A 22166-nucleotide genomic window follows, 5' to 3' on the forward strand; every position below is an offset into this window, starting at 1 on the left:
GTGACATGTGTGCTTGAGAAGAATGAGTATTCTGTTGTTTTAAAGTGGAATAGTCTGTATATATCCATGAGGTCCATCTGGTCCAATTTCTGCTTGGATGATGTGTCTGTTACTGAGAGTGGCGTGTTAAGATTCCCTATTATTAATGTATTCATATTGATATGACTCTTTATTTTTTGATTAACCATTGACTTATGTGGTTGGCTGCTTCCATATTGGGAGCTTAAATATTTACAATTATTAGATCTTCTTGGTGGATAGACCCTTTCACAATGAAGTAGTGTCCTTCTGTATCTCTGACTATAGTCTTTAGTTTAAAATCTAATTTATCTGATATGATAATCACTACCCCAGCTTTCTTTTGAGACCCATTGGCATGAAAAATTCTTCTCCATCCCTTTGCTTTCAGTCTGGATGTATTCTTAGGTTCCAGATGTGTCTCTTGTAGACAGCATATGGACGGGTCCTGTCGTTTTATCCAGTCTGCAGTCCTGTGCCATTTTACGGGAGCATTTAGGCCGTTCACGTTGAGAGTGATTATTATCATGTTGATATGTTTTTATTTGCATGTGAAGTCCTTGTTGCTATAGATTGTCTCTGTAAATTTCTGTTCTATGTCACTCTTGGGTTCTTTCTTCTTTTATAGAACCTGCCTTAATATTTCTTGTAGTGCCAGCTTGATGGTAAAATACTCTTTTAAACCTTGCCTGTCATGGAAGCTCTTTATCTCTCCATCTATTTTGAATGTCAGCCTTGCTGGAAAAAGTATTCGTGGCTGCATGTTCTTTTCATTTAGTTCCAGCCCTTCCTGGTTTGCCAGGTTTCTGCGGACAAGTCTGACATTATTCTGATGGACCTTCCTCTATATGTAAGGAATCTCTTCCCTCTAGATACCCTCAGAAGCTCTTGTCTAAAATTATGGTTCGTCAGTCTCACAATTAAGTGTCTTGAGGTCTTTCTAGATTCGTTGATTTTGGTTGGTGTTCTTTCTGCCTCTAGGACCCAAATGCTTGTTCCATTTCCCAGACGGGGAAAATTTTCATCCAGAATTTGTTCAACTATATTTTCTAATCTTCTTTCTTTTTCCATCCCCTCAGGGATCCCAGTAATTCTGATGCTGGAACGTGGCATGGCGTTATTTATTTCCCTAATTCTGTTTTCATGGCTTCTAAGCTGTTTGTTCCATGCCTCCTCCTGATCCCTTTTCCTCTTTCATTTTTGTCTTCTAGATCACTAATTCTATCTTTTGCCTCGGTTACCCTAGCTGTTAGAGTATTTAGATTAGAACGGATCTCATTGATAGCATTTTTAACTTCTGCCAGCTTAGCTGTCACTTTTGTGCCTAAAGATTCTATGTTGTCATTAATGGTTTTCTCCAACTTATCTATTGTCTGGATAATTATTACCTTGAATTCCCTTTCCGACATACTGTTTATTTCCGTATCCAATGGCTCTGATGGAGAGGGCACAGTCTCTGAATTTTTCCTCTGTTGGGTGTTCCTCCTCCTAGTCATTTTGGTGAGAGGTGGTGGAGGGGATGTGTAGTTGAACATATCAACCATGATCCAGGCAAGGTGCAGCCTGAAATGTTTCAGAGCAATAGGAAATCACCACCAAAAAGAAAGAAAAAAGAGCGAGAGAGAGAGAGAGAGAGAAGAGAAAACCCAGCCAGAATGAGACCCAAAAGTAAGATTTATAAGGTATATAAACAAAAACAAACTAAAAGATTGACAGAAGTAAATGATAAGAAAAAAAAAACAACCCAGCCAAAATGAACCCCAAGGATAAGATTTATAATATCAGAACAAAAGCAAGTACACTGAAACACTGACAGAAGAAGAAGATGGGAAGGTGGTTATAAATCCTCGATGTGGGCTAGGAAGGTTATTTTGTTTCTTCCTGGGTATATCTTGATATCTTCGTTAAAGGACTTAACTTTCCAGGGATAAAGGGAGATTAAAACTGGTTTATATATAGGGGTAGTATTGATTAGGGAAAGCAGATTACCTTGAAGATTATATCTATATGTATATTAAAAAAAATAGAAAAGAAAAATTAAAACACAGGTATATGTAGGAAAAAAGTTCAAGTTAAAAGGTTATTATTGAGTATGTTGTATTAAACCTCTAGTTGTAATGGTAAGTAGGTTAGAAAAATTAAAAAGAACAAGAATTGTGAGAACAAATTAAAAAGAAACTTGTATCTATGAAGTATACAGGTGTTAGAATACCAGGAGCTTAAGATATTGTTTTCCCTTGATATTGGGGTTTTATAGTTTTATGGTAACCCTGTGGTGGTTGTCCTCTCCTTCTTTTGGCTTGCTTTCTTGGGGAAGCACCTGCCGTGTTATTTTTCAGTCAGTCTTGCTTGGGTTGAGTTGTCCTTCTCCTGTCAAGGCGGGGCTGGGTTCTGTGGAAACTGGGTTTTTTAAGACTTTTGTTCTCTGGAGGTTTTTGTTCTTTGGTGACTTTTCGCAGCAATTGAGAGGTTTAGTGGAAAGCAAACTGCACCCAGACCTCCACCTGAGAGAGAAGCCTCAGTCTGCTCCCCTCTGGATGGCCCAGAACACACAGACTCCCCGTCTGCAAACTCCACTGAGCCGTGCAGCCTCCCGCAGGCGCTGTGTACCCCCAGCCACTGTCTCAGGGTTCGCCCGAGGCACCCGCTTCTCTCTGTACCTCCCGTGTTACTAAAACCACGAGTGATACTGGTCCAGGGAGCTCATTTCTGGTGGTTGCCTTTGCCAGGACAGCTTGTCTGGGGTTCAGGCCCACACATGGTGTGCTCAGTCCCCATGGTTGTGCAGGTCAAAGAAGGCTGCCGCTGAGGGAGCCCGACCAGAGGTCGCGCCAGGTTCTCCCAGGCTCAGGCTGGGAGTGTCCAGACACTCTGCTGGTGGCCGCAGGCCAGGATCCTCAAGAGTGCTGGCTGACGCCTACACCAGACTCTCTCATGCATGGCCGGGAGTGTGCCCAGCTGAGTGGTGGTGCAAGCAGTGGCCAGGGGCTCTGGGACCATGGACTGGAGGCACCACCACATTCTCTCTGGCAGAGGTGGTCGCTGGCTGTGGCTCTCCTGGGTCTGTAGGCTTAGGCCCGTGCCCGTGACCGCCAGATTCCATCAGTTACCCCTTAAGATCTTTTGCTCTTGTTGAGTGCCTTCAACCAGATTCCAAGCTAATGCTTGTCCCCAAGCACAGGGCACTTTCGAATTGGGGTATTACTCTCCAGTGGGTCACTTCTGGTGGCTCCCTCCCCCTTCTGCTTATCCTCTGATACCCATCCGCTCGTTCCCACTCAGCTATGGCAAATATTCTTAACTGATCATAGGACCCTTTCACGCCAACTGTATATACAGTCTTACAATTCTTCTCAACACTGCATTTTAGATGACAACTATCTTTCTGATGTTGACATTGGAAATCCATTTTAACCCTGAGCCCTATTAGGGCTCTGTAGTTTGAATACCTATAATTTTACCGGGTACTCGATGTTAAATGAGTCCTGTTTATTCCATTGTTGGATAGCTCTCATGTCATAGGATTTTACTTTATGTTAAGATGAATTTCTTTTTTACCTTACATTGTTCCTAGTTTTGCCTTCAGAACCACATATAATAGTGTAATTTGTCTTAAAACTCTCCTGCCTTCTGAAGTCATCATTCCTCTAGGTTAAACATCAGCATATTTGTACTTTCTTTGTTATCAAAATGGACGTACACATTCCGTTTCCCACTGCCTCAGACGCACATGTCAGTCCTCGTCGTGCGCGGGCTTCCGCGCCGCCCTCCCTCCTTTGCCTCTCCCTTCACGTCTCGGCGGACGCGCTCCGGTCTATCAGTGCGTTCTTAAAATGCGATTCCTGTTTCTTTCTGGAAAGACTACTTCAGCAGATGCTTTACTGAGGAAATGTTCATTGAGTCTGTTTTTATAAATAGCACTGTGCAAAATTACATAAAATTTTAAGTAAGTATAATATATATTCCTAACTTGTAAGAAATTTCCAGCCTGTTTGGGGACAGAAAACACAAGACATAAGTAAAAACTAAAGTAGTAGACTTTAAATAATCATTTAGGGCAAAAGTATAAGAGATGGAGTGAGCTCGGATTGTGAACTGCCATTTGAATTATTTAAGCAAATTACAGTGAACTCAAAGAAACGAGTAATAAGCTTAATAGATGATTTCCAGTGGTTACTTAACTTTTAACTGTGTTACAGATTTTACCTATGTTATTCTAACAATAGTGCTGTTATTTGGGTGTCATCTAAAATGGATGTGAGTCCGTTCTGTGAACGAGAAACCCAGCTTCAGAGACATGAGTCCATAGTTAGCATAACCTAGGTTAAAATCTGAGTCAGGCTGGGGGCACCTGGGTGGCTCATTGGGTTGAGCCGCTGCCTTCGGCTCGGGTCGTGATCCCAGCGTCCTGGGATGGAGTCCCGCATAGGGCTCTCTGCTCAGCGGGGAGCCTGCTTCCCCCTCTCTCTCTGCCTGCCTCTCCGTCTACTTGTGATTTCTGTCTGTCAAATAAATAAATAAAATCTTTAAAAAAAAAATCTGAGTCAGGCTGATGCTGGAATTTATGTTCTTGACATAACATCTTACTGCTCATAAAAGTATGCTTTCATGGGACTTTGCAGATGAGGAGGCTTTTTGTAGGCAGAGCAGAAGGCGTTCTAGCGACCAGGGATGGCGGGAGATAAGGTTGTAGATATGCAGAAGGTTGGTTGGTAGGTGGTTCGGCTGGAGAAGAGAGCTCATGTTGAGTTGAGGAAGAGCAATTTTGGTCCCTCTTGGGGAAACACTTGAGTACCGTGCTGTAGACTTGATACCGTGATAGCCATCAAGCTACAGGTAGCTTAAGGAATGAAGTGTTTTGTTCAAACATTGTGTTAAGTTAGCTGGTTTTACAGTAAACTTCACATCAAAGTTGTCAAGGTTTGCCAAATTTCAGAATGTTTTATAATTTTGAACTTCAAGTATATGGAATTAGAGAATACAAAAAGGGAATAGAAGAGATGGGATGTGTTCAGGGAAGGAAATATGTTTTCCCTTTGTGTTCTTTTAAAACAAGTTTATTTCCAGACTTCCAAAATATATTATTTGTCTTCTAATAGGGCATTTTCAGATGAATATTTTGTCTTTGCTTCCGCATGGTTTTGTGAGAAGGAAATGAGCAGTGGAAAGTAGCAAGTGATAGGAGTCGTCAGTCCCACATGCTTGGCTTCCAGTTGCTCACCATGTTGTCATATTTTACTCAAGAACATTTGCAACTACCTTTGAAATTTCCAGAAATACACTTAAAAAAAAAAAAACAACCAATGTAAAAAATTTTGTATTTTGCCTAAGATGAAAGAGGTATGCCTCTGCCTTCTGGGCTGTAAAATCATGTCAGATCCCTGGGTCTCTGGGATCGAGCTCTCCTCCCAGGGTCTGGGGGCTCTCTCTGCTCGGCGGGGAGACTGCTTCCCCCTCTCTCTCTGCCTGCCTCTTTGCCTACTTGTGATCTCTCTCTCTGCCAAATAGATAAATAAAATCTTTAAAAAAAAACCGAGATACAGACTGACAATAAAGTAAATAAAGTAAAGTAAAAATGTTTTCAAGTAACACTGGGTAGTGAGGAAAGCATTAGACGAGGTGCCACGAGACTTATTTACTGTACTTGCTCCTCCACAAGCTTCTGAAATTTACATGCCAAATGATTTGTCCTTGAGATTACAGCAACTTGGAACTTTTTCTAAAAAACAGTGGTCTTCCTGTAAAGATTAAAGGATGCTGCTTATTAAAGTGTTAAAGACTAGTTGCTGGCACGTAGACCATTTCCATGTCATTGTATTTTTTTAAAAAATATTTTATATATTTGTGAGAGAGAGCACACATGCAAGCACACCCAAGCAGGTGCAGCAGCAGGCAGAGGGAGAGGCAGGCTTCCTGCTGAGCAAGGAACCTGTCCTGGGATCTTCCTTTTTTTTTTTTTTTTTTTTAGAGATTTTATTTATTTATTTGACAGACAGAGACAAGTAGGCAGAGAGAGAGGGAAGCAGGCTCCCCGCTGAGCAGAGAGCCCGATGCGGGGCTCAATACCAGCCATCCTGGGATCTTGACCTGAGCTGAACGCAGGTGCTTAATTGACTGAGCCACCCAGGTGTCCCTCCTTGTCATTGTGCTGAGATGTGGAGAATGGTGCTGTAGAGATGAGTACTTATAGGGCTCTTACTGTGAGAGCTTACCTTACTGTGAGAGCTTCTCCCCTTTCACAGGAGGCCAGGAAAGGATGCAGTGGGGTTGAGGAGGGAAGAAAGATGGTCCCTGTAGAGCACTTGCTGGTAGAGCGCCTAATGAATATGAAACCTTTCCAGATTAAAGATGTCTGTTCTCCCTAAATCGATCTGTAGGTTTGATGCCATCCCTTTGAAAATCCCAGCAAGGGTTTCTTCGTTTTGTTTTGTTTTTTTCCTTCTATTCAGGTGAAAGTATTATTGTTAGGCTACCCTCCCTTAACAACTCTAGCTCCTGCTTCTCTTTGTGGAGCTGCATTCAGGCCTCAGGCTACTGGCTTGGCCCTAAACAGCTCTACTTAGGGACACAATAATACCATCTTATTTTCAGTGTTTTTGACAGCTCATATAGGTTTTTCATTTGGAGGATTTATTTATTTATTTAAATATAAAAATAAGCTCGCTCCAAAGTTTATGTGGAAATACAGTGAAACTAGAGTGGCTAAAATGGTTTTTGAAAAAGGAGAATAAAGTAGAAGAAAACATCAGAGAGCATCTTCTGGACTTAGGGTTTAGTCCTCCTCCTTAGTGAGGAGTTCTTAGATAGGACATTAAAAATTGATGAAGTGAACTTTACCAAAATGAAAAACATGTACACTTCTTAAGGAGCAGGTAGGAGGCCAAAAGGCAAGCTACAGAATGGGAGAAAATATTTGCAAACCATATGTATGATGAAGATCCTGTATCTCTGATATATAAAGAACTCTCGACACGATCAAAAAACTTCAACTAATCCAGTTATGGAATGGACAAAAGACACAAAGAGACATTTTGCCCAAGAGGAGATACAGATAGCAACTAAACACATAAAAAGCTGTTCAATATTAGGCATTAGAAAAATGCAAACTAAAACTACAATGAGATATCAATGAGAAGATGTTAGCACTGCTAAAATAACAAACAGTGATAATACTAAGTGCCAGTCAGGATGTGGAGAAAGTAGATCTCTCACACATTGCTGGTAGGTATGTAAAATGACTTGGCTACTCAGGAACAGTTGAAAGTTTTAAAAAAAAGTAACATGCACTTACCACGGGACTCCGTGATTACATTTGACGACATTTATCCCAGAAAAGTTAAAACATATATTCACAGAAAAACCTGTACCTCAGTGTTCATAGTGGCTTTCTTTGTAATAGCAAAATACAAGAAGCAGCCCGCAAGTCCTTGAGTGGGCGGCGGGTTGCACACCTCCGCTGTACCTGCTGTATGCATACAAGGGAGTGCTCCTGGCAGGAGGAGGGGCAAGTGGTACTAATTGCGCACAGCAGCCTGGGTGGGCCTGAAGGGTGTTACGCTGAGTGTCAAGAATTAAATCTCAAAGTGTATGTACTACATGGTTCCTCATACCTAACTTCTTGGAATATCAGAACTGCAGAGTTAGAAAACAGATGAACGGTGCCCAGAGGACAAGGTCAGGGACAGGATGGGGAGTGAGGTAGCGTGTGGTTGTGTAGTTCTTTGTGGTGATGAAACGGCTGTGTATCTTGAATGTGGTGGTGGTTTTATGAATCGACACCCAGGATAAGATTGCATGGGACTACACACATGTGCATGTGCGGATGGAAAAAGGATACAGACTGAGAAGGTCTATAATCTACCCTTAATGTCTCTGTGTTGGTTTCCTGGTTTTGCCATTGTGCTGTGGCTGTAATGTATGTTGTTAGCAGTGGAGAAGCTGGGGAGAACGGTGGACTCAGTGTTCCATTTATGCAATTGCCTTCGGGTCTGTAATCATATCAAAATGAAAAGGTTTTAAGAAAAAAATAACTCTATTACTTCCTTTTCTAAAGTCTGAAAACCAAGCCCAAGAAAGTCTCCATCGTGTCATACCTGCAATTTGTGTAAATTTGGGTGAATTCATAGATTGCTAAATTTGCTTAGGCTCCTGGCCTTCTGGGAAGTGATTTTTCTTACCCTCTATAAGGCTGCAACCTGTAATCCACGTACTTGGTTGTCATTGGCAGATAGATGATGTGCAAATCACAAGGTAAGCTGAGGCCACTTAGTGAAACAGTCAGTACTGAAGTAGGTCTAGGACTGAGCCCTGAAGAACTTTGGTATTTTGAGATTGGGTAGGGTAGGAGTGGCCAATAAAGCATACTAAGAAGGAACATCAGGAGGAAATAATAAGTGTTGGATAAGGCATCTTATGGAAAATCAAAGTAAATCATCTTCCCCTTTATGTTTAGTTACATTAATGTCTTAGCTGGTGCATTTCAAACATGTATCTTTTTTTGTGGATACTAGTGTCCTGGGTATTAGGAGTGGGAGTGAGATCTGCTATTTAGTAAGTAATATGGTTTTACTTACTATTTAGTAAGTTATTTATTTTACTTACTATTTAGTAAGTAATATGGTTTTATGTAAGTACTAGTACATTCTTTACATTCAGTTAACTGTCTTTTGAAAAAAAGACCAATTTCAAGAAAATAACTTCTGCTTCACAGTTGTACCCAAGTTGGACAAAAATTTTTAATTTTGTAAATTCATTCACAAGTCTTGTTCAAAGAGTCCTGTTTTACCAGTATCCTACCTACTTTCATGGGTGGGAATGAAATATGCTTACCTGTAATAATAGAGAGCAGTTGAATGACAACAAAAACAGGTTTTAAAAAAAAGCAAAATATAATTTTTTAATATACCTAAGCACTGTGGAAATATAGAATAAGAGAGTAAAGAGGAGGTGAACAAGTGAATCAGGAGTACCTCTAGGAAAAAGCCAGTCCGTGGTAGGAAGTAGATAGTTCAACAAATGGAATTAGCTTAGCTGAGGAGGAGGACCAAAGTAAACAAGATATGCAAAGAATGACCATTAAGATTCAGAAGTAAAGTTTTATCATTATTTTAACGTTCAAGGTATCACTTGAATACTTAGAAAAATACAATATAAAAACATTGTTATAAGAGTATATCCATTTTTTAAATGCTTTTAATAGAATGGCTGGTTTTGGTAGTCATTAAATACTTTATTTTTGATCTGTCACCTCAGGTTTGAGACTTGCCATGGATGCACTTTGATTTTCAGCTAAAAGTCTGAATACCAGCATTTCCATTTTTGGTTTCCTGAATAAGAACTTTGCATTTTAAGAGTGTCTTTCTTTTCAATCATTTATTTGCTTAAATGCAAAATTTATGTAAGAGATTATTTCTAACAACTAAACGGTATCATGTAGCATATGTCTGACTCTGGTTGATTAAAGTACAAGCCAAATGTTGGGTTATAGTAAGGCAAGCTCTAATTATAGGTTGAGAAAAAAAACCCAACTTATTTCTAAATATGTTAATTAAACTCAGCAATAGGCTTGGTGTTCCAGTAGTCAGCTACAACATCAAGTGTGCTAATAATAATGAAAGACACAAAATCCTACTAGAACAACAAAAAAAAGTAAGCTTGATCTGGTTAGAATGGTATGTTTGATTATCCTGTGATGTAGTTTTAGATGACAAAAATGGAAAGATGAGAATATTTGTGGTGTTTTTAAAGAATATGTAAATAATCAGAATGTTAATTCTGATACCAAAATGTTACCAGCTGGTATTGTGTGTTCTTCAGTAGCCAGGATCTTACCTTGATTTCTGTTTCTCCTATAGGTTTTATAATATCACCATTTTAAGAGTGGTGCTCATGCTGTCTCCAAACTAGAAGGACCTTATTAGAAACTGCTTTGATAGCGAAGGGAAAGTCATTGATAGTGGGCAGATTGTTTTGTCACAGAGGTCAGTGATAATATAAAGTATTTAATGCTTTACGCTTGTTGATTAGTAAGAATTAGATATGCATATCTGGGGAGAGAAGTTCCATTATTTTAGATCACCTATCATTTTACAGTTCTTAGTGGAAATAGGTGTCCATACAATTAGGTAATGGTAGAATATGAAACTGGTTTTTAAAAATGGAGAATTCTCTCAGGGCGTCTGAGTGGCTCAGTTAAGTGTCTGACTCTTGGTTTCGGCTCAGGTTGTAATCTCCAGGTTGTGAGATCAAGCCCTGTGTGGGGTCTGCACTGGGCATGGAGTCTGCTTGAGATTCTCTCTCTCTGTCAAAACAAACAAACAAAAGAATTGTCTCTCCATTTTAAACCCTTCATTTAAAAAAAAAAAAAGATATAAAAATAACAAACTTTTCTTTATTGGCTCCACTCTTAATAGTATTAGATGTTGTCTTTGGTAATTAACATTAATAGTAATCATTGATATGTTACTGGTTCATGACTTATTCCAAACTTTTCACCCAGAGGAGGAAAGCGTGATCTCTGCCTTTTTGTACTACTTGCCATTGATATTCAGAGGATCTTCATTAAAAAATGCTGTAAGGGGATGCCTGGGTGGCTCAGTGGGTTAAGCCGCTGCCTTCGACTCAGGTCATGATCCTGGGGTCCTTGGGCAAGGAGCCTGTCTCTCTTTCCACCCCTGCCTGCCTCTCTGCCTGCTTGTGTGCTTTCTCTCTCTCTCTTTCTGACAAATAAATAAATAAATATTTTTAAAAAATGCTATAAGATTTCATTATAAATAGACTTTTTTTTTAACAGCTTTACTGAGATGTAATTCACATACCATACAATTGAGTCAATTAAAATGTACAGTGATTTTTAGTGTATCCACAGATATGTTTAGTCATCACCGCAGTCTGTTGTTTTTTTTTTTTAAAGATGTATTTATTTATTTGACAGAGATCAAGTAGGCAGATAGAGAGAGAGGAGGAAGAAGGCTCCCTGTTGAGCAGAGAGCCCGATGTGAGACTCGATCCCAGCACTCTGGAATCATGACCTGAGCTGAAGGCAGAGGCTTTAACCCACTGAGCCACCCAGGAGCTCCACACCTTAGTCTGTTTTAACCATTTTCCTCACCTGTACAGAAACCCTCTACCCTAAAGTTCTCACCTCCCTGTTCCCTTATTTCCCTAGCCCTAAGGAACCATTAATCTGTCTCTCTCTGTAGATTTGTCTATTCTGGACATTTCACATCAATGGAAAGCTAATGGGTGTCTCTCGATGGACTTCTTTCACTTAGCACATTGTTTTCAAGGTTCAGTCCTGTTGTAGAGTATACTAGAGTGTACATCTCAGTTTAACCAGGTTGTCTGGTAAAACTAAAATGCCAGCATTTTCCAGAGATTTTTGACAGAGTCCATAGTGTGCCATGGGATCACAATTATACACAGTACAAGCCAAAATTAGTCTGTCAGGAAATGATTGAGTCTCAAGAGAAAAAAAGTGGACTGATAGCTCAAGATGACCCAGGTCAGATGACCTAGGTTTGAATTGGAAGAATTATCAGATAAAACCTTTAAAAGAGTATTTACTTTAAGCATACTTCATGAAATAAAGGAAAACATTTAAAATGAATGAGATGATAGAAAATTTCAGTAGTGAAATAGGAAAAAAACAAAATGAAACCTTCACAATAGAACAATACAGTATCTCAAATAAAAATTCACTGAATGGCATCTGTATCAGAAAGGAGACTCATAACAGAAAGTCAGTGAAACTGAGTGTAGATCAACGGAAATTATTCTTTGCAAACTAGACATGGAAAGATTGTAAGAATGAACAGATAAGTGATGAAAAGATGTAACATATGTAATTGGAGCCCCAGAAAGACAGAACAGAGCAGAAAAAATAATGGCTGAAGATGTCCCAAGTTTGGAGAAACATAGGAATTTAGAGAATCAACAGTCACAGCAAATCAAAACAATATAAATTTAACAAAGCACCTCCAAATCAAAGTATGGAATACGAAGGATACGAAAAGTCTTGAGAGCATCTAGAGGAAAATAATGCTTTACGTACTGGGGAAGAACAATCTGAGAGAGCTCAGATTTCTCATCAAGACCACAGGGACTAAAGAATAATTGAACAAAATGTTTACAGTACTGGAAAGAAGAAAACTATCAACCTAGAATTTTATATCCAGTGAAAATTTCCTTCAGGGATGAAGTTAGAAAGAGAATATTTTTAGATACATGAAACCCAAAAGAATTTATTACTCAAGACCTTCCTTATCAGAAATGCTAATTACACATTTCAGAATGAAGGAAATGTTAGCAGAAGGAAATGTGGGGCTTCAAGAAAGAAGAAAGAGCATAGTAAATGGTTTTAAAAAATTGTGTGTATACAACACTTTTCCTCTTAAATTCTTATTTTTTTAAAGATTAAAAATATCTATTTATTTTTAAGCAATCTCTGCATCCAGTATGGGGCTTGAACTCACAACCCTTAGATGAAGAGTTTCATGCTTCACCAACTGAACCAGCCAGGTCACCCCTCTCTGGGGTTCCTTAAAACATTTGACTGTTTAAAGAAATTTGTTTTGGTAGATAGTCAGTGAGCAAATTTGTAATATGTATGACAACTGGAACATAATGGATAGAGATAGAGCATAAGCAAATTCTGGTATAATTATAGACCTTTAAACATTTTTTTTGGGAAAAAAGGAAAAAATCCTATGAGACAAAAAGAATAAGGGACTACCATAACATTTAAAAAAAAAAAAGTGATTTACAGGGGCAAGAAAATGAATTTATCATCAGACAATTCAACAATAAAGGTTTATGACTGAAAAACAATGTGTTAAATATTTATGATGTCCCAGAAAAGAGAACACAAACATAATCACCTTTCAGGTATAAAGAACACTCACAAATGTCGTCAACTTGCAGGAGCCTGGGGAATGTTGATCCCATGAATTCTTCCTGAAGAATCTAGTAATCTGTTAGAGAATGAGCTACAGACAACCAAAATGACAGGCAGACATCAGCTTAAGGACTGGAGTTGCTCATTAAGTAGCTGTAGAAGTGAAAACAAGAAAAGTTAAGAGTGAGCGGGAACAGCATTTACGGCTGTTTGCTCTTGGAATGGACATAGGCTGCAACCATAAAAGGTGGTGACAATTGGGAGAATTTGTACACATTTTTTTCAAAGTGTTTTCAGTCATCAAATTTATGGTGCTGGCATAAATAATGTTATTTTGAGATTGTTGTGTGTGAATGTGAAATAAAGCAAATGCGTGATTATGGGGTACTCCAGTTCACTTCTCTTACCCCCTGTGTCCTTAAGAGTCAGGCCTGTTGGTGCAGAAGGAAGGGGACACTGATGTGAGATCAAAGAGGACAAGTATAAACTCTGTAGTTCTGAATTTGAATTGGAAGTATCAGAATGAGCTACTGAGGTTTCCATAATTTGCAAGGACTCCTAGAATTTCCTGAAAACTTCTCTGCAGTTTATGATATGGAGAGGGTACAGATTAAACTCAGCCAAGAGAAGAAGCGCATAGGGGAGAGTTTAGGAGAGCGCTGGTATCATATAAGACTGATGAATCACTGACCTTTACCTCTGAAACTAACAATACATTGTATGTTAATTAATTGGATTTAAATTAAAAAAAAAAAACACAAAAACAGAAACCTTTACTTCTGGCACCTGCAGGTACAGCCTGGTCCTGCGACCCTACATCAGATAGGGAGTGCAAGGTGAGGAGAGAATTATTTCATCTTACCAGCATCCTCCCTCACCTACTCTTTCCCCAGGAAAGTGGAATGTACAAATTCGTACATGTTATCTTGAGCTAGGCCTGACTCAGGGATCCTTTTTATCACTGTTACTGCTTTTTGTTTTGTTTTTGCCTTGAAATTTACATTGCATGGTATACCAGCCTTTTAGTAATGGTATCCATATGCCTCTGATTTTCTGTGATCTTATTTTTACTCTTTTCATTTTGAGCATCTCTTATGTGTGCAGCAATTAGTTGCGTTTTTACTTGCTGATCTAAAAAAAAATCTCTGTCACTTAAATACTGCATGGAATAGGGTGTCCGGGTGGCTCAGTTGGTTAAGTGACTGCCTTTGGCTCAGGTCACAATCCCAGAGTCCCGGGATCGAGTCCCACATCAGGCTCCCAGCTCCATGGGGGTCTGCTTCTCCCTCTGATCTTCTACTCTCTCATGCTCTCTTTCACTCTCTCTCTCAAATAAATAAATAAATAAATAAATAAATAAATAAATAAATAAAATCTAATTTTAAAAAGCACTGTGCAGAAAATAGAAAGTACTAAATAAGCCTTAGGTGTTATTTTTATCAGGACAATATAGAGATTTAAAGAAGTCTGACTAGGAATAGAACTGTAAGTATGTTGTAGATTTAAAAAATAGTAACAATACTGTGAGCAACTATACTCCAGTAAAATTTTGAAAATGTGGATGAAATGTGCATTAGAAAACCATAAGCCACTACAGTGTACTCATGAAGAAATAGAAATCATGGAATAACCCTAAAAACGTTTAAAGAAATCTAGTAATGGGACATTTTCCTTCCACAAGACTTCAATCTCTTATATCTTTAGGCATTTTGTACCTTCCCCCCCCTTTATTTTTAACATTGAAATACACATGATAAAATTCACACATGGCAAATGTGCTGTGCTGAGTTTTGACAATGGATACACCTGTGTGGCCATCATCACAGTCAAGATGTATAATGTTTTTATTACCCTGAAAATCGCCTTGTGCTCTTTCCCAGTTAAGCTCTGTTTCTCCAGCCATGAGTTGCTCTTGTTTCTGTCCCTATAACTTAGTTTTTAACCTGTTCTGGAACGTCTTATAAGCAGAATTCTACATGGTGTATTCTTTTCTGTCTGATGTGTTTTTATCAACATATAGATTTTTGAGTTTCATTCAGTTTGACGTATATGACAGTAGATGTTTCTTTATTGGTTGGTAGTCTTCTCTTGTATAAATATATGATAACTCGTCCACCTCCCTGTTGGTGGCCATTTGAGGTTTATTTCCCCCCATGGTTTTGAGCTATTGCAGACAGTATAGCTGCTACAAATGTTGTTTTATGGATAAAGTTTTCTTTTACTCTTAAGAAAGCAGTAATTGAATCCTGTATAAATTATTTCAGAAAATTTGAACATTTTTGAAAAATGTAACCCCTTGATAACAAAACTTGCGAAAGATAGGGTTTATAGAAGAGAGTGTTTATAGAACAATATTACTTATGAATATAAAAGCAAAAATCCTAAAGAGAAAAACAATCAAATTCAGCAGTATAGATGTTATATTTGTCAACACTAATAAGACAGACTGATTTTTCAATTTAATTTCTCTAAGATTGGATGCTTTAAAAAAAATAATGGCTTTTATAATTGTAGTTGTGTGTTCTGTCCTTTAGGGGCACATGATATAGTGGTGCATCTTTATAATCAATGGAATTTTACACTCCGTGATGCATGGTACATTTAAAAAAATTGTCATGTGTGGGTTTCATTCTAGGATGCCAGGAAGTTCCAACATTAGAGCATCTATTAGTGTAATAAACTATATTAATAAACTTAAGGAGGAAAACCATAAAATCTCAGTACTAAAAGTAATAAAATTGAATATCCATTCCTGATACTTTTAGCAAATTAGGAGTTGAAGATAATTCTTATAAGCTGATTCTGAATTTCTACTGAAAATCTAAACCAAGGATCATACTTAATGGCGAAACATTAGAAACATTCCCTCTAAAATTGAAAGCAGAATGAGAATGCTTCTTTGAAGAAAATCCCATTCACAATAGCAACAAAACTGTAAGGTACCAAAAACTATAGGTAAGAAAACATAGATACATAGTTAATAAAAGATAAGTAATAGCTATATGGATAATAAAAGTTCTCTGCAGAAAACTTTCAGTATTATTGAAAGATATACAAGAATACTCAGAAGTGAGATACACTGTATACATGGATGGGAAGAGTCTTCTTATAAAGACACCAGTTCTTTTAGATTAATTTATAAAATCATTGTGATTCCCATCAAAGTCTCTGTGTGTCCTATTGAACATACTCAGTTGATCCTAGCATTCATCTGGAAGAGCCATGACATTTTAAAATCCTGGTCCGCAGGAGTAAAGAAGTCATTACAGAGCTTTCATAATTAAGATAGTGTAGTATTTGTCCAGTTATAGGCATATACATAGGATGATCGTGTATCTCAGTTTATGCTTATTGTTCTGGTGATTATTAATAGTCTTCCTTTTCCCCTGGAGACTGTTAAAGGAAACTGCTTTAGGAAGTTCTGAAACAGACCCACTTGGTTTGCAACCTAAATGGTGGGAGAAATCAGTGGTTAAAGGATGTCGTTCAGTCAGTGCTGTTGGGACAGAAGGAAATGGGATGGGCCTTTATCTCACACTGCATGCAAACTTTTATTCCAGAGAGACTAAAGACTTGAAGTGAAAAGCAAAACTTTGAAACTTATAGGGGAAAATATGGGACAGTATCTGTAGGACCTCTGGGGAAAGGTAAGGGAGATTTCCTGGGACACAAACCACAAATTATGAGAGTAGAATTGTGGTTGCCAGGGGCTGGGGAAATAGAGAGAGGTTGGTCAAAGGGTACAAACTTCCAGGTACAAGATGGATAATGTCTTGGGGCACCTGGGTGGCTCAGTCAGTTAAGCTTCTGACTCTTGACATCAGCTCAGGTCATGATATCAGAGTCATGGGTTCGAGCCCTGCGTTGGGCTTGTCACTCAAAAGGGAGTCTGCTTGGAAATTATCTTTCCTCCTCTCTCTGCCCCACCCATCCCATTAAATAAATAGAAATGAATAAGGTCTGAGAAGCTACTGTATAATGTGGCTGTAGTTGGTAAAACCGTGTTGTATGATTGAACTTTTCTAAGAGATTGGAAATTAAACGTTTTACTGAAAAACACCACCAAAAACAAAAGAACACATGAGGAGTGTGTTAATTAACGCAACAGTGAGAATCCCTTCACGATGTGTATTATCTATCAAATCATTATGTTGTATACTCTAAATATATGATTTTATTTGTCAGTTATATCTCAGTAAAGCTGAAAATAGTGAAAAAGACAAAAACAAATCGTAAATTAGAAGACTACATTGACATTAAATAATTTTTTTACGAATAAGACATTATAAACAATGTGGGAAAATAAGCCCACATGCTGAGAGAAGAGATTTGTAACACATGTAAACTAAGCTTGAGTAAACAGAATTCCTGAATATTAACCAAAACCCAAAAAACAAACAGCACACACACAGTGTAAGAAAATGGCAAAGGATATTAACTGGCATTTTACAGAAGAGGAATGTGAGATGACTAGTGATAATGTAAAAAAGATTCTTAAACTTAGTGGTATTCATGATTATGAAGTTGAAGACGCACATGTCTTTCATCATAGCAGTCCCACTTCTAGATTTGCAGCCTGGAGAAATGTTCATAGATGAGCACTAGGTGCCATTGGTAAAAATATTCATTTCAGAATTTTGTGTGATAGCAAAATAATCCACAATCTAAAATTGTTGAGAACTAAATTCTATAATCAGGAGAACTGATAAATTTGGTCCATGGAAGTATTCCATATAGCAGGTAAAACTAACAGACTAGAACAATGTATGTCAACATGGGTAACATGTTCTAGCCACAGTATTAGAGTAAAATAATATTTCTAAGGCTATACACAGTTTTTGGTATCAGTTATAAAGTTTAAAGACATTAGAAAGATTCATAATCTTATGGTTGTATACATGTCCTAATATAAAATATGTATGAATATAGTAATTGCCAGGGTTGTGGTTGCCAACCTGTGGGGAGTGGGTGAAGGAGATAATATGAAAGGGTAACGGGATACTTAAGGAGCATCAGTACTATCCTGTTAATTATTTTCCATTTCATTATTGTTATAAATATAACTTATTTGTCTACTTAATAGTTTCTATTTGTCTACTTTAATAGTTTCTATTTTTAAAATACCCTGAAATATTATTGATGATTATGAATCCTTTCACTGTTTTCCTTTTCTATAATTCCTTTAGTCCTCTTTAAAATCTGAGAATATGCCAGTAGCAGTATGTGTAGTGACTATACAGCTTAATATTTTTAAAAATGAAAAATAAAACACATTCTTTATACTCCTCTAAAAATGGTTTAGGTAATTTCTAAGGTTCCTTCTAGCACTAAAGTATCCTTCTTTGATGTTTCCAAACAACAGAAAAAATCTTTTTTTAAATACACCATTCTGAGACCACAGGATAAATTCAAACATTGAGGATAATGAAGCCAATTTCCTTATTAAAGTTGTTTTCAGTCCATCTATCTACTAGTCTCTGTTAAGCAGTCATCTATCATCTTCAAGAGGTGTCACCAAACTTTTTCTGAAGAGGCCCAGTAGGAAATATTTTAGGCTTTGAAGCCCACACTGTCTGTAGTCAGAACTACTCAGCTCTGCTGTTGTAGTGGGAAAGCCTGCCATACATAATACTTTTATAAGTGAATGGATGTGACTTTATTTATAATAAAATTTTATTTGCAAAAATGGGCAGTGGGATGGATTTGGCCTCTAGGTCAGTATTTGCCAACTCATGATGTTCAACACACAAATTACTTCCATAGTATTATCCTTTCATTACAGATAGGAGGCATAGAGACCTTAAGTGGTATCATTCAGGTTAAATTAAAGGACCCTTATGTAAGGAGACATACCTACAGAAATTCTGCCAAGGTCAATCTCAAAGAGATTACTGTCTGTCTTTTCTTTTAGTTTTATGATTTCAGGTCTCACATTTAGGTCTTTCATCCATTTTGAGTTTATTTTTGTGTGTGGTATAAGAAAGTGATCCAGTTTCACTCTTTCGCATGTAGCTGTCCAGTTTTCGCAAAGCCATTTATTGAAAAGACTATCTTTTCTCCATTGTATATTCTTGCCTCCTTTGTCATAGATTAGTTGGCCATATAAGCTTGGGCTTATTTCTGGGCTCCCTGTTCTGTTCCGCTGAGCTGTTTTTGTGCTAGTACCATACCTTTTGCATTACTGTAACTTTGTAGTATATCTGGAAATCTAGGATTGTGATATCTCCAGCTTTGTTCTAAGTATGTCTCCTCAAGCAAGGGAAACAAAAGCAAGAATAGACTGTTGGGACTGCATCAAAATAAAAAGCTTTTGCACAGCGAAGGAAACCATCAACAAGATGAAAGATAACCTGTTAAATGGGAGAAGATACTTGTAAATGATAATATCCAGTATGGGGTTAATATCCAAAATATACAAAGAAGTCAACCAACATAATAACAAAAAAACCAAGCAGTCCAAAACAATAACAACAACAACAACAAACTAAAAAAAAGGGGGGGGGTGATTTTTTTTTTTTTTCAAAAGAGTACTTAACAATGGCCAAGAAGTACATGAAAAGATGCTCAACATCAGTCACCATCAGGGAAACACAAATCAAAACCACAATGAGATGTTACATCATACCTGTCAGGATGGCTGGAATAAAAAAAGATAAGAAATAACACGTGTTGGTGGAAAATATGGAGGTTCCTCAAAAATATTAAAAATGGAGATACCATATGATCCAGTAATTCCATTCCTGGGTATTTACCCAAAGACACAAAAACACTAATTTGAGAAGATATGTGTACCCTTATGTTTATTGCAGCATTATTTGCAGTAGCCAAGATACAGAAGCAGCCAAAATATCCATTGATAGATGGATGGACAAAGAAGATAGGGTGTGTGTGTGTGTGTGTGTGTGTGTGTGTACATATATACATATATATATATATATGGAATATATATAATGGAATATTAACCATAAAAATAATGTTTTTGCCATTTGTGACAAAATGAATGTACCTGGAAAGTATGCTAAATGAAGTAAGTAAAAAAAAAGATAAATACCAGGTGATTTCATTTATGTTTAGGTCTAAAAAACAAAACTAATGAACAAAGAAAGAAAAAAAGTAGACTCTTAAATTCAGAGAACAGACTGAAGGTTGTCAGAGGGGAGGTGGTTCGGGTGATGGATGAAATAGATAAATGGGATTAAGAGGTACAGACTTCCAGTTATAAGATAAATAAAGAAAGAGATGAGGGAAAAAAAGGTGACCCTAACCACATGGTAATAGAATTGTTTTTGTATATATGATGTTCATAGATGATTTTTTTTCTTCCTCTACATATAGAATATATCGAGAGGGTCTGATCTCTTAGTTTTTTGGAATTCATCTTTAGATGGTGATTAAAAAAACTTGTTGCAGGGTCTTTATAGGAATCATTTTATGTATTTTTGCCAAGATTTGCAACCCTTTTGTTTATTCAGATGTAGAAACAAATACAAAAACTGGTGTGATATAATTTGTTGTTAATTAGATTTGGATATCTTAGAAGCTTTTGACTTAACAGCTATAAATAGCTTTATATAACATAAATTACTACTAAGCAGTTGTGTCAGTTGTATTTCAAAGAAGTTTTATGAAGAAATTTCTTTGCAGTTACTTTGACCGGAAATAATTGAAAATTTATTTATTTACATTTACATTCCAGGTCTAGGAACTATATTTTTCCCTCTCCAATTTCACGGGCTAGAGGATAGTACATTTTGTGTATGTCAAGTAATTACTTCTCTGTATACAGAAAGTAGACCTATCATGGTCATATTGGAATCTATGCAAATCTAAATTAATCTAAATTAATTTAACCTGAATGAAAACTGCCTGGAAGGGGGGGCTGGGTGGCTTAGTCAGTGATGTGTCTGACTCTTAGTTCAGTTCAGGTCATAATCTCAGGGTTGTGATTATCAGGCCCTGTTGGGCTCCGTGCTGAGCATAGGATCTGCTTAAGATTCTTTTTCTCCCTCTCCCTATGCCCCACCCCCACTTGCTCATGTGCACACACTTTCTCTCTCTCTCTCTTAAGAAAAAAAAAAAAGATGAAGAACTGCCAAAAAGCAGTTTTTTTCAGAACACTGAAAGTACATGTGTTTATGAATGTTTTCATATGAATCAGAGCCAGGATTTGAGCCCATAAAGTAGTTAAGTAGGTTTTCTTAGAGTAAAAGTAAACTTTTAAAAGAAGTTGAAGTTTTCAGATGAATTTTTATCTTACCAAGTAAATAGTTATGTTTATTTTTCTCAACTAAAAATTGAATGTGTCTGTCTTTTCAGGGACATCAAACCTGACAATATATTGATGGATATGAACGGACATATTCGATTAGCAGATTTTGGTTCTTGTCTGAAGCTGATGGAAGATGGAACGGTAAATAAAGATGAATCAAGTTATTTTGTCCACAGATATCTCCCTTGCTACTTGTCCTGTTTTTAGAAACTATTTATATTTTCTAAGTATCCATCCATCCATTTGTCTTTCTGTGCTCCACCTTTTCCCACAATGGCATTAGGGATACTTAATAAGGTTTGTATACAAAGTCCAATGCCATTTTTCTTTTCTTTTTTTTTTTAAAGATTTTATTTATTTATTTGACAGACAGAGATCACAAGTAGGCAGAGAGGCAGGCAGAGAGAGGAGGAAGCAGGCTCCCTGCTAAGCAGAGAGCCCGATGTGGGGCTCGATCCCAGGACCCTAGGATCATGACCTGAGCCGAAGGCAGAGGCTTTAACCCACTGAGCCACCCAGGCGCCCCTCCAATGCCATTTTTAACTGCTTATATTAATGATGTTATGATTGATACAGTGTGTCTTTTATGAGAACCTTATTTGTTTTTTTCTTTAGCTGCACTGTTTATTGTACTTGAGGTATTTTCACTGTTTTAGAGAGGTGAATAAAACAAGTCCCACATGGGAGAAGAAAATGTGATTCCTTCTTCACCTTTATTTTTTTAAATCTTCTTTCCTAGTTGTCTAGTTTTTTTGAGGGACAATATTCAACAAATGAATGCTTTCATCAGAACATTTCTATGTGAATTTAGTTTCACATTCCCATTTGGTTTACTTCTACTAACCCTTGGTCCCTCATATAAACTTAAAGGATTATATGTCCCAATTTTATTCCTTGTTTTGTTTTGTTTGTTTTTACTTCAGTTTCCTGGCTGTATAGCACAGATCCAAGTATATGTCATTTCACTTGGCAGAAATTATTTTG

The 22166-nt window shown here is 37.4% G+C and overlaps 1 protein-coding gene across 16 annotated transcripts in view; it reads left to right on the top strand.

Annotated features, from left to right (window-relative positions):
* Positions 1-22166, top strand: part of CDC42BPA (CDC42 binding protein kinase alpha) — a 329361-nt gene that overhangs the window by 129692 nt on the left and 177503 nt on the right. For all 16 annotated transcript variants that reach the window (XM_004756819.3, XM_004756823.3, XM_004756820.3 and 13 more), the window contains exon 6: positions 21230-21323. In XM_004756819.3, coding sequence (XP_004756876.2) covers positions 21230-21323 — 94 coding nt within the window. The remainder of the gene's footprint in view (positions 1-21229; positions 21324-22166) is intronic.

This window comes from Mustela putorius, unplaced genomic scaffold (assembly GCF_011764305.1).
Source record: "Mustela putorius furo isolate JIRA1106 unplaced genomic scaffold, ASM1176430v1.1 tig00000785_pilon_pilon_pilon, whole genome shotgun sequence".
In the NCBI taxonomy this organism is placed as follows: Eukaryota; Metazoa; Chordata; class Mammalia; order Carnivora; family Mustelidae; genus Mustela; species Mustela putorius.